Here is a 12,802-nt window from a genome sequence, read left to right on the forward strand (position 1 = left end):
TTACTGCAGCAGAGATTTGACATGCTAAACTTTATGATCTAATAATAGATTAATGCTTTAAAAAAGAAAATGTCCTTGTTTAGGGTCCCATTAATAAACGAGGTATACACTAAAGAGAGTTGCACTTTCAGTAATTGAGAAATAATTGAAGACTTCAACTCTGAATTGAATTTGAGTTGTGTATAGTATCCAATTCAATGTTCAAGGCAAGTTGCTCGTTTGTGTCAGCTTAGCATACGAATACAAAAAAAAAGTGGTTATATTATATTACTATATAGTACAAATACAAGTTGCTCGTTTGTGTCAACAACGTCATTATTTTGTTGGTAGTCAATATTACAGTAGTAGGTGTTACTGGGGAATATTTAAAAGGATATACTGGTGGCTATGACATAAGTTTAGTTTATGGCACGTGAAAGATTTGCTAGTGTGTCTGCAACTGCTTAAAGATGCATTGTTTTTGGTAGGTCGATCTGTTGAAAACCCCTTAATATATATGCTTTTCAAAACTGTTGAATATATTTTTTTGAACTGTTGAATTTTCTTGTATAAGCATTTTAAGTTTAGCTTTTGTTGATTAAAAAGGGTATAACTACTTGGATCACGACGAAAACAAACAAATATTTTTTTAGAATTTGAAAAAAATCCTTGGATTTGCTCTATGTTTTCAAAAATCTAAAAATATACAATTATATAGAACCAGTTTTGTTTGGTCCATGACTTGGGCCTTAAATAGACTAGTCATTAAAAAAACCGATTTTATTTGTATTACCATGTTTGGGTCGAAACAAGGATACAATAGAAACAACAACAAAAAGATCGTCCATACGAAACACAGTTTACAAAGAAAGAGCAGGAGATTGCTTCAACGTGACAAAAGAAAATAATAGCGCGTGCTCTATAGGTGGAAGAGTTACATAGTCCGTACATCAGTGCCATCACTCAAACTGCATCTCACTTCTTCGACACGGAATGACCTGAAAAATAAAAACACATTCAACATCAATTTCACAAATTCAAAATCTTTTTTTTATGCTAGTGGTAATACTAATTTAACATAGTGTACATTTCTTGTGGTTCCTGTGTCAACAATGATGAAATTTACATCAGCAAAACAATCTTAGACCGCCTGTTATTGTACACACAAACTTTACTCTTAAACATTTTTGAATCATAATAGGAAATGACAATATAACCGCCATGTAAACACAATCTTCTATGTAGTTCAAATCAACTTCTAGCTTCTCCAGAATACACATATGTATAGTGGAGTGCACCTACATGATCATTCATAACTTCAATGATCACAGATTCTTAATGAAGAAAGGACTAAAAATGGGTTGCTAAAAGTTCTTATACAGCCATTGATGTCAGAATCAATCTCTTGAACAAACTGATTGTTCTAAACCCTAAGCATTAATGTTCCACCATTCCATTATTATATGCCTCCATATAACATGTACACTATGGAGAGAGTCACGAAGCTTACTTGATAGTCTAGCAGAAATTGGAAAGGTAAGCTTGTGCTAATGAGAGACCAAGCTGCACTTGAGCCTCAGTGGTTAAGTGAAGATTATCAGGCTTTAGCTGCAACCCTTTGGCATCAACACAGACCACATTAGAAAGTTTCAGACCCAACTGCGCTTCTCTCACCTTATCTATGTATCCTCCTCCCGATGCTATTGCCACCTGCTTCACAAGTTTGCATTTTAAAAAAATGCAAAAATCATTTACAACGGTTATTCACATTGTGGAAAAGGGAAACACTTCTGCGTTACCTGAATAATGGGAAGAGAAGGAAGGTTAAGATCATGACGAAGGTTCTTAATCAAACGGCTCATATTGCTCCCGTAGCTCTCGGCGTCGTGGATGTCCAACACGTCACTCTCTCCTTGGTACCAAAGCATCGCCTTGATCTCTCCTCCGCGTTTCCTGCTCTCCTCCGCCCTCTTAACCATCGTCTCGTACAGATGGCTCCCACGCTCCCACTCTTTTATCGCCGTCCCGCCGACGGCGCACGGAACAAGTCCGATCACGTCGCCGGAATCCGAGTCCGACCGGTTCCTCACCGCGTTTGCGAACGCCATCCCCGGGCCTACGCCGCACACTTTACCGGTGTCGATGTCGGCGTGGAGCGGCTCACGCGCTTCCTCCCATCGGAGATCTGCGCTCAGGCGGAGGATCGACGAGTCCGGCGCGCATTCCGACGGAACGATCTTGTCCCATACCCAGCGGTTGAGGTGGTGATCCTTGACGACGCCGCCGCGTCCGGCCATGTTGCTTTGTCCGGAGAGGATAAAGATCTGACTCGGAGGATGGGATTGGATCTCCGGTGACTCCGCGGCGGAGGTGGTAGATCTTCCTTCCATTTTTGGTGAGATGTTATCAGAAACGAAAATGTCTTTTAAGACAGAACTCACCCTCAGTGTGTGATCGGAGATATATGCTGATTCTAAATGTCTGCCTGTCTGGTCGGAAAAAGAGTTTGGTCGTGGGGATGATGATTAGGAGTTGACTTTGGTTCGGTTTAAGATTGTAACTCCGGTTCAATTGGTTATTACGATTAAATTGGACTTGGTTTAACCGGTCTACTGTATTTGTGGCAAATCTAAATAAAAAACGGAGCGTTTGTTTAAGATTGTAACTCCGGTTCAATTGGTTATTACGATCAAATGTTTCTTGTTTAACTGGTTTACTGTAATTTGTGGCAACTGGCAAGTCTAAATGAACAACGAAGCTTATTTAAGGGTGGTTAATTAACTAACCGAAAAAACACAAAGAGTTAGAAGGAGATGATTACACAACTTATAAGACAGTAGAGTAAGCACACATAGCAAAAACCACTTTCTACAATAATGCCAACGATTTGGGCTTCACAAGAAACCAAACTAAACACTCACTTTCTCCAAAGCTTGCACTACTTCTTTCATCGACGGTCGCTTCTGAGGCAAGGAAGACACACATTCAATCCCTAACCTGAAACACACCGTTGCAGCATCCTCATTCCGAGCCACATCGCTTCTAATTGCACCGTCGACTAACCTCAAGAACCGGCATTTCTCCTCCACTTCAGAACCGTCGAGTAACTCTGACCACTGGTCTACATCTTGATCAACCGAAAACGTTTTGCCTGTGAGAAGTTCTAGTAGAATGACGCCGAAGGAATAAACGTCCCACTTAGGGTTTGGCTTCTCGCTTGTACACCGTTCCGGTGGCTGGTAGCACGGTGAGCTCGACGTTGGTCCGTTGGTGTGAGGAGGCTCACGCGCCGGTGTCATGAGGCGTTCTAGGCCCAGATCGGTGATGATGGGCTCGTTCTCAGAGTTCAAGAGAATGTTATTGGGCTTGATGTTACCGTGCACGTGTTTCTTCTCGTTGATGTAAGATAGTCCTCGTGCCATTCCTTTAGCTATCTTGACCCGTGCCTCGAAAGAAAGTGGGTGTTGCATAGATGGTGTAGATGAGCTTGCGCTTGTCTTCGCTGTTTTGTAAAGGAACAAAAAGAGTGTTAAATTGCTAAACTGCGCCAAGTAATAGGCGTATTTTAGTTCGCGCGCCTAATGAAAACAGAGTAAAACAGAGGAAACAGAGGAAACAGAGGAAACAGAGGAACTTACTTGCGGTTAAGGAGCCAAGGAGGCTGCCATTGGGAACATAGTCTGAGATGAGAAGCTTCTCGTCGTTTCCCCAGCAGAACCCACGAACCCTGACGAGATTCGGGTGCCGAAGCTTAGCTATAGCACGAACCTCCCGCTCAAATTCCTTAACTTTCGCCGTCGCACAGCTCTCCGTCTCGATCCGCCGCACCGCGAACGCCGTGCCGTTTTCCAGAACGGCCTTGTACACGATTCCGGCTCCGTTTGTTCCCAACACGTAAGCCGACGCCTTTAGCAGAGTGTCCAAATCCAAACGAGTCTCGCCGTCGACTGTGACTAGTCGACTCTGAGCGCTCTGTTTCAGTCGCCCACCATCTGTTCGATCGAATGCCTTGACTGTTTGCTGGTTCTCTGCGTCGTCACTCTCTGATGTCGACGTCTCGTCGTACCTTCCTCCGTTTATGCACGAAGAGCCACAAGCCGTTTTAGCGTCTGGTGATTCCGTGACGTTGACCTCCACGACGACGCTTGGTTTTGATTTCTTGGCTTCGTCTTTGTCAAGACAGATTGTGAATAGGCTGAGTGTGCTGGAGTCTGGGGACCTTCTTCGTTTCCTGACTTGGTGAACGTAGAGCACGAAGAGAGCTATGATCGCTAGACCAACTATGTCTGCGACAATGATTCCGGCGATGGTGCTTGGCTTCAGCTTGCTTTTCACCGTTTGGTTTGGTGACTCTGTTGAAGAGTTTGTTGGAGGAGCTGAGCTTCTGGGCTTGACGGCTATGGCCGGTGAAGTGTTTTCAGGTATGTTTGGAGGGTTTGAAAGAGTTGAAGGTATTGAACAAAGGGTCTTCAGTGGCTTCCCACATAACTCTGGATTACCGGAGAAAGACTCTGCCTTTTGGTTGAGTAGAGAAAGGGAGCTTGGGATTGGGCCTGTTAGGTTGTTGAAGGAGAGATCGACTGTAGCGTTTGCTGGGAACTTCTCGGCAAACCCTGGAGGAATCACGCCGGAGACTTTGTTGTGTGATAAGCTCAAGTAATGCATGCTTCTCCCTCCCAAATCCTGAGGAAGAGAGCCGTTAAGAAGGTTTGAAGAGAGATCAAGAACCTCTACTGCTTCGAAACCACCTGGAATATCGCCTGAGAAGGAGTTCTTTGTCAAGGAAACGACCGTTAGATTCTTCAGAAGTGAGAGGCTGAGCGGTATTTTCCCGGTAAATGCGTTGGCTGAGAGGTTCAAGAGCTGGAGGTTTGTCACGCTGTTGATACTCGCAGGCAAATCGCCAGAGAGATTGTTGCTTCCGAGGGAGATAACACTAAGCTCAGTAGCGTTGAAGACCGAGTCCGGGAGTGACCCGTTGAAGAAGTTGCTGGACAGATCCAAGATCCTTAGATGCGGAATAGAGAACAAGTCCGGAGCGATGGAGCCAAGAAGGTGTTTGTTGGGAAGTACCAAGCTTGTGACTCTGAACATGTCTGGTGTGCTGGACTTCCCAAGCTCTGTGCATGTTACACCTGTCCACAAGCATGGTGTTTTATCATCATAGTTCCAGTTGCGTAGAACAGAGAGAGGGTCACTGAGGATAGAGTATTTGAAAGATAGAAGAAGAACACCGTCGGTGTTGAGAGCTTGGACTTGTGTGGGGACTAGAAGGTGGAGGAGGAGGAATAATGAGAAGAGGTTGCTTCGGTTGAAAGTCATGGTTTCTTAGTTCTAGGTATCAACCTATCTTATCATTACATATGGATATGCGTATTCATAATAGAAAGAGAGAGAAAAGAGAGAGAGGTTGAACCACTGCAAGTAATAGTTGTTCTGGTCACCAAATCTATGTGTTATTGGAGCAATCTCTGAGATGATGATGGAGAGGAGAGAGAGGTAATTTTAAGTGAGCCGGAGTTGATGAAAGAAGCTTTTTGACTAGACATGGGGACAAGGTGTAGGAATCAATGATTCTGGATCACTATTCATCAGTGTAAAAATGTAAATGAGCAGCTCTCCTGTATATAAAGTATTTATTTTATTCAACCCGAAAATACGAAGAAAAAAGCAATTCATGGGAGACAGAATAATTATTACCGTTTGCTTTTGGCTGATCCATGGTTTACCAAAAGAAATAAACAAAACACACTTCATGAGGTTTCACATTATTCCAATATGAGAAAATAGCTTTTAACTTTAGTTAGAAGTCATGCAGTTTATTTGGAAAATGCTGTCCGTAGAATCAAGAAAGTGGTAAAGGACTAATCACCGACCACAGTGATTAAGAGTAATCGTACATATCTGATATTGGTGATTATGTTTTTAGTTTATGACTTTGTCATCTCAGCACAAGTTAAAAAATAAAATCGACTAGGTTTAAACAAAGAGATTCGTTCGTGTGAAATGAAGACCATACATAAAATAAAAAAAACAAGGGACACCAAACTGACATGTAGGGATGTCAATTGGACACTCTGTCCATGGACGTCCATGTCCAAATTAATATGGACTAATATGGACATGCCCAAATCCGTCCAAAATATTTTGTTGTCCAACTGGACAACGCCCAAATACGCCCAAAGACCAATGGATAAGACCAGATGGACATGGGCCGTCCAAATTATTAAAATGTCTAGGGTTTTTAGTTGGGGAAAATTTATTTTTTTTCATTTGGCCGTCACTCTTATCTCTCGATTTCATATCTCTCGATCTCAAGCTCTCCATGACTCAATCTCTCTCGATCTCGAGCTCAAACATGTAGTTTTAATCTAAATATCTGTTATTATATATAAAATTTAGAATCTTTATATTTTTTTACATCAAGTGGGCGAACTGGACTCCATGGACAGTCCAACTGGGTATGGTCCTATTTGGACATGGACTATTTGGACATGGTTCTATTTGGACATGGACTATTTGGACATGGACCTATTTGGACACCAAGACCAAAAACGCCCAAAAAAAAAAGCCCATCTGGACATGTCCACTTCTGTCCGGACAGCCCAATTGACATCCCTACTGACATGTCAGTTGTCTTCACCTTTCAACTTATTTTTTAAAAATAATATCAGAATAGAAACAAAGAATTATTAATGAAAATTGACATTGCAGAGCTTGATTGTTATGTAAAATGTTCACATGACAAACCGAGTCTTCAGGAAAAATCGAAAAGTTGAAATTATTCCTTAGTCAAGAAATATTCCTAATTCTAACAAAGAAATTAGTTTGTCATATCTTATGATATAGAACTTAACTTTTTATTAAAAAAGCCATCTGTAAGTAGGGATGTCAATTGGACACTCTGTCCATGGACGTCCATGTCCAAATTAATATGGACTAATATGGACATGCCCAAATCCGTCCAAAATATTTTGTTGTCCAACTGGACAACGCCCAAAGACCAATGGATAAGACCAGATGGACATGGGCCGTCCAAATTATTAAAATGTCTAGGGTTTTTAGTTGGGGAAAATTTATTTTTTTCATTTGGCCGTCACTCTTATCTCTCGATTTCATATCTCTCGATCTCAAGCTCTCCATGACTCAATCTCTCTCGATCTCGAGCTCAAACATGTAGTTTTAATCTAAATATCTGTTATTATATATAAAATTTAGAATCTTTATATTTTTTTACATCAAGTGGGCGAACTGGACTCCATGGACAGTCCAACTGGGTATGGTCCTATTTGGACATGGACTATTTGGACATGGTTCTATTTGGACATGGACTATTTGGACATGGACCTATTTGGACACCAAGACCAAAAACGCCCAAAAAAAAAAGCCCATCTGGACATGTCCACTTCTGTCCGGACAGCCCAATTGACATCCCTATCTGTAAGTGAGAAACCAAGAACGTGATCAAATTAAGTAAAAAGAGTTTGAGAAAGAAAACAGGAAAGGCACGAGTGTCTCGACTAATAGCCGCATCACTTTCTGTGTATAGACCTTAGACGAATATATAACCGATACACTAAGGGTCAAGTGGTCCATGTTATTTGATTTCGTGTGAATTTAGATTCGAATGAGAGAAAATGGAGGCCAGAAAAACGATAGCGTTGTCCGAGAGATAAGTGGCTAAGCAGTTTAGTCTATAATATCAAGTAAAATTGTGAATAAAAAGATATATAATATTTGGTATGTGGATCTCACGGTAGATCAGCACAATAGCACATGGTGTAGATGACACACAAACATATAAGAAAACTAAAAGCTAATTAAGCAGCAAAGTTATGTTATTAGGGTATTTCTAACTCCACTTCATTTTTAACTCTATTTTTTTAATTTGGAGTAATTATGGAATGGGGTTGGAGATGATCTCGGTTATTACTAAAAACTAAACACAAAGTCCTAAACTGAATCCCAACGTACAAGATACTTCTTAAATTTTATTTTATTCGCTCGTAAGATGTAATAATATCCACAACCGGTTTAGTTGAGTGTTATACAGAATTCGTTGGAGAAAGTTCAAAGGATAATAATTGAAAATGTCACATGTGCGTAATAAAAGGATCAGTGGCCATCGATATGATGGGGATTAAACCTAGTCCATTTTCACAAGATAATATTTTTGGACATAAGTTAAAAAGGTCTCAAAAGTATATCAATATGGCGTTCGACATGACGATCACGGGTTGATGTCGTTACTCTCTTTTTTTATTCTGCATTCCCTTTCTGTTCTTTTATTTATTTACTTAACTATAGTTATGTTTACTTTACTATTTGGATCTTGAGTGGCAATGATTTTAATTGAACGTTTAAGATTAGAATCTCATGACATAATTCAAAGTTTTTTCTAAGATTTAGTTCTCTAGAAGTTTTTTTTTGGGTCAAATTTCTCTAGAAGTTTTAAAACTAGTTTTTGTCTTACACTCAGCCTTGCTTAAGATAAAGCTATAGTTTAAACCAAAAGAGCTTTTGACAGATTACATCACTGAATGATTTGTTTTTATTGTCGGAAACAGATAAGCCCATGTGAACTCCTTACCATGTTTACACCACAGATTTTTGTAGGCCTGTGGCCCATTTTCTCACCCCCACAACATTGGATTACATTACATGTGGTAAAGATAAATAGATTAAACTTTACACAAAAATAAATATCTTAAAGAAATTTGACTACACGATAAAATAACGAAATGTTTAATTATACTTTCAAATATTTTTGGAATTTCTCCGAACCATCGCAGTACATACTTAAAAACCCCGAGCCAACGTACTTTGCTAAGAGAAAGAGTCAAAACAAATCAAAAATACGATCTGATCATGTTTTGCAATTCCTTACTTTAAGCAGTGTCAACAAACTGCTACAGCCAACACTGAATTATATATATATATATTTATATTATGAAATGAAGGAGAAATAGCTTAGTTGGAGAGCTTTTGAATGTGTCGTCTCATCATGCTGCAGCGGTTGGCTGAGCTGAAGATGGACATGTTCGCTCGAGTTATCTCTCATGCGTAGACCATTTGTGAGAAGAGAACTTTTGTCTGCGCTTTTCACACTCTCAACCTCTGAAACCTGACGTACGTAGCCAGATTAATTACATTATCATCAATTCATAAGAAAACACATGTTGTAGCTTTTTTTCAAAGACAATTCTGCATACCAAAACCAAATATACCTTCTTATGTAACTCCATATTCTGTTGTTGCATTAAGTTTACTTTCTTGTGAAGATCCATATTCTCTTGGTGCACGAGAATCCCCTGCTACCAAAAGAATATATTTAAGAATTAGCTCTCTATACGTACCAACACTGTGGAAACATATATATTCCAGACTTCCAGTAATCAGATTCCCACCTTGCGGTTAAGCTCATGTATTTCTTCCTGTAACAGTTGATCCTACAGTACAAATGTGAATGATAGAAAAAGAGTAGAACAGTCAATACTTTTTCGAAGCGTTTGATGAGACATGTGGTCGACTTATCTGTCACAACATCAATACCTTTTTCATTCGTACATCACGAAGGCTCAGTTCAAGCTGATTCTCCAGTTTCTTTAAATCTTCCACACTTAGTCCAGAGAGCTCTTCTCCCATCATTTGCCTGCCAAGTACAAGCTCTTCCTCCATCACTTGTGAATTAATATGCAAACTTTTAAGATTAATTATATACAATGATGATTTTGGGGAAGATATCCAGCATCATGGTAAAGTCCTTAAGAATTTGTCAATCAGTTTTGAGTTTTGTTTTTAGTATCTACCCTTCCTATTTCAAAAAAAAAAAAAATCTAGCCTTGGATAGTTTAGTTTTTCTGAAAAATCTTCTAGCCTTGGACATACCAGTAAAATATTGTTCCATGTTCTAATTTGTTAGTGTCGAGATTGTTTGACGAACTCAAAAAGGATGCAAAACATACCGATGGTCTTCTTGCAAGTTATGTAGCTGTCGTTTGAGAATCGCTGCCTCCGTTTGCCAAAACTATAACACATCAAAACTATTTTCAGTTGATTGAAACTGAGGAAACAAGTTTTTTTTTTCTTTTCCGAGATTGATATGTTAATAAGTCTAGATGGATTCTTGAAAAAAAAAAAATCAACACAATGTATGCAATATGTGTAATATCTTGAGTGTGTTTGTGCATAGCAGATCTTACTCTAAGATCTGCACGTCCAATATGAGCTCAGGATCAACTTGAGAGGGGTCGGAAGTATGCTAATGAAGCTGTATATAATTTAATAAATAGCCTCTCTGTTTTACTATGTTACTTGTTTAGTCTCTTTGTTACTCATTTACAGTATTGATAGTTTAACTCCAAAAAGACGAGAATCATTAAGAAACTGAACCAAAAGAGGGAGTACCTTGATTTCTGTAGCTGAGTTAATCTCTGAATTGGTTTCACCTTTGACCTCGTTGTATCTCTCTATCACCGACTTCATGCTGCCGAACAGAAACAAGGTAAGTTGTATATCTGCAGAAGAATGTGTTTGGCAGGTAAGGTAGTGCAAGCAACAACCACTGCTAAATTTCTTCTTACACAATTTCAGGGTCATAATCAAGAATATTTAAGCTAGCCTAAGCCATCTTTGCCTACATGTAATTAGATTCTCTGTAACTAATATAAATAAATAATATTAATCCCTCTGTTTCAAATATGTGATGTTTCAGTATGTAAAGATGTTATTTTGTATTTCATTTTGTAATTGATTAGATAATTTTAAATTAATATTTTAAAATAAAAGATAATTTCTTAGTGATTGGTCATTGAGATAAAAATCATACATTTTGAAACAGATGGGTATTTGTTAATTGTTATCAGGTGGCAATCAATTAATTATTATTTTTAACAAAGCTTATCAATTAATTAATTGCCAGACATAAATCTGAAGGATCCTCTAACACCAATGCATCTTATACCTAATGCCCCAAAATCTTTAACACAATTGCTGATATGATTATATCTAAATGCCCCAGGTGTTTCAAAAAAAAACACCTCTAAATGCCCCAGTCTCATCAATGAAGTCTTCTTTATCTACACTTATTTTTGACGATCTTTTTTTACCATCTTTTTACTTTATAGTATAACTTTAAGTTTTACTTCAAGGAGCTCCACCTAAAGTAAGAGAGAATAATCAGAAGGGATTAAATATGATTCACACGTATATAATGTTTTCCCAAAAAAAGACTATACTTCCTATAAACAATGACCAATATGATTGATACATATACAATGCTTTCCCCAAATAAAAGAGAGAGATAAACAATGACCAAGTTGAATGTAGACTATCAACATGGGGTGGTTTTATATCCCAATTGGGATAAAATTAAAGAAGAAAGTTGATTATTTTTAGGGTCCCTTATTTATATCCAAATTGGGATAAATTAAACAGGAGAACTTGAGTATAAATGAGAACGAAAGCAGAAATGATTCCCCCACTTGTGTATTGGACCTATTGGTAATATATTCAATATTAAATCATCTTAAGTACATGCAACCCAACAACTAGTTGCCAATAAAGAAAAATGTTAATAGCTCAATAGACGATTCTTTCTATAAAAAAAAAAAAACTTAAACTAAACCAAGAAGAGAGGGTTCAGAGTGTCTTCTGCTCTACTAACCACTTTCTACTCCTTGTGACAATAGTTTATACCAAATCTAGTATGGTTTCGAGAAACCTCCCTTAAGATCTATGCTTCACACAAATCTCAAACCGTTCTTCTATTCCTGTCTAATTCTAAATACATTTTACTTTTGTCCTGTCCTGCATCTCAACTAGGATCATACATAACATAGAAACCCATAAATCACAATCTCATAGTTAAGTTACCAAACCTATAATATATGAATCTCAAGCAACCCGTATTTGCCTTGTTTTATTCTCCAGCCCATTCATATATATATAGTCCAAAAAAAGTGATCTACCAGTTTTCAGTCTGTCATATAATATGAACCAAGACTACAAAAAAGGTTGTTAGTGTCATCTTTTGCAAACACCAAATAAATTTTCTAGATAACAAAATAACGAGAAATATAATTTTAAAAACTGAGATTTGAAATTGGTTAGTGGTCAACAAAACCGAATCAATCATATGTAGATATCTCTAATCAAATCACAATGGACCAAATACCAGTAAAAAAAAAAAAGAGAAGAAGGTGCATACCTTGAGCTGGAGAACTCGTAGAGTCTGCCGGTGCTGGAGAAGATGATTAGACCAACCTCTGCATCGCAGAGAATGGCAAGCTCCTTAGCTTTCTTCATCAAACCGTTCCTTCGCTTCGAGAAAGTCACCTGTCGGTTCGTCGAGTTATCGATCCTCTTGATCGCGATCTTTCCCCTTCCCATTTTTTCCTTTCAATCAATCCAAAAACTTCGTCAAGCTATATCCCCGCGCAAATTACAGGGCGAGAGAATTTAACTAAACTCAAAAGTCGAAATTAAATTAATTTTTTTCAGAAAAATAACTAAGGGATAATAGATCTGCTTGAGGTAGAAGAATATCAGTGTGGCTTTTGATCGAAGTTAGAAATAGAAAAAGAGAGAGAGAGGAGAGCAAAGAAGAGCCCACAAAAGGAAAGAACATATGTTTATGGTTATTTAGGGCAAAAGTCGCTTCTTACTATATAAACATAGATCGCTTGTTATCTACTGACACTTGGCATCGCTTCTTTTGACATTTTTAAATATCATCGTATCGTGCAAACCTTAATAAAGTATTATACTCCTTTTTTTCCTCTTTTATAAAAGAAGATAAAATGTGTACGCTACGAATACAAAA

General features: G+C 38.4%; 2 protein-coding genes across 2 annotated transcripts; both read right to left on the reverse strand.

Moving 5' to 3' along the window:
* Positions 1 to 744: 744 nt before the first annotated feature.
* LOC108842281 (receptor protein kinase-like protein At4g34220) lies at positions 745 to 5,545 on the reverse strand. The gene is made up of 5 exons (XM_018615146.2): positions 3,618 to 5,545; positions 2,922 to 3,481; positions 1,779 to 2,468; positions 1,490 to 1,689; positions 745 to 977 (listed from the first exon to the last, which is right to left on the reverse strand). The coding sequence occupies exons 1-4, from the start codon at positions 5,299 to 5,301 to the stop codon at positions 1,498 to 1,500; spliced, it is 3,126 nt and encodes a 1,041-aa protein (XP_018470648.2). The 5' UTR covers positions 5,302 to 5,545; the 3' UTR covers positions 745 to 977; positions 1,490 to 1,497.
* Positions 5,546 to 8,713: 3,168 nt separating this feature from the next.
* Positions 8,714 to 12,595, reverse strand: LOC130494710 (agamous-like MADS-box protein AGL16). Its single transcript, XM_056996304.1, has 7 exons — positions 12,188 to 12,595; positions 10,387 to 10,465; positions 9,945 to 10,006; positions 9,532 to 9,631; positions 9,387 to 9,428; positions 9,207 to 9,290; positions 8,714 to 9,103 (listed from the first exon to the last, which is right to left on the reverse strand). Exons 1-7 carry the CDS (start codon positions 12,367 to 12,369, stop codon positions 8,927 to 8,929), a joined length of 726 nt encoding a protein of 241 aa, XP_056852284.1. The 5' UTR covers positions 12,370 to 12,595; the 3' UTR covers positions 8,714 to 8,926.
* Between the last annotated feature and the right edge of the window lie 207 nt (positions 12,596 to 12,802).

The sequence above is a fragment of the Raphanus sativus genome, unplaced genomic scaffold (genome assembly GCF_000801105.2).
Source record: "Raphanus sativus cultivar WK10039 unplaced genomic scaffold, ASM80110v3 Scaffold0184, whole genome shotgun sequence".
Classification (NCBI taxonomy): Eukaryota; Viridiplantae; Streptophyta; class Magnoliopsida; order Brassicales; family Brassicaceae; genus Raphanus; species Raphanus sativus.

Bases quoted from the DNA above. Each gene is read 5' to 3' on its own strand.
- LOC108842281 (XM_018615146.2), bottom strand. From the start codon at position 5,301: ATGACTTTCAACCGAAGCAACCTCTTCTCATTATTCCTCCTCCTCCAC. The intron at 3,482-3,617 runs GTAAGTTCCTCT...TTTACAAAACAG, and splicing joins CCTTGGCTCCTTAACCGCAA to CGAAGACAAGCGCAAGCTCA. The intron at 1,690-1,778 runs GTAACGCAGAAG...CTTGTGAAGCAG, and splicing joins CTTCTCTTCCCATTATTCAG to GTGGCAATAGCATCGGGAGG.
- LOC130494710 (XM_056996304.1), bottom strand. From the start codon at position 12,369: ATGGGAAGGGGAAAGATCGCGATCAAGAGGATCGATAACTCGACGAAC. The intron at 10,007-10,386 runs GTACTCCCTCTT...GATGTGTTATAG, and splicing joins ACTCAGCTACAGAAATCAAG to TTTTGGCAAACGGAGGCAGC. The intron at 9,632-9,944 runs GTATGTTTTGCA...TGTACTTGGCAG, and splicing joins AACTTGCAAGAAGACCATCG to GCAAATGATGGGAGAAGAGC.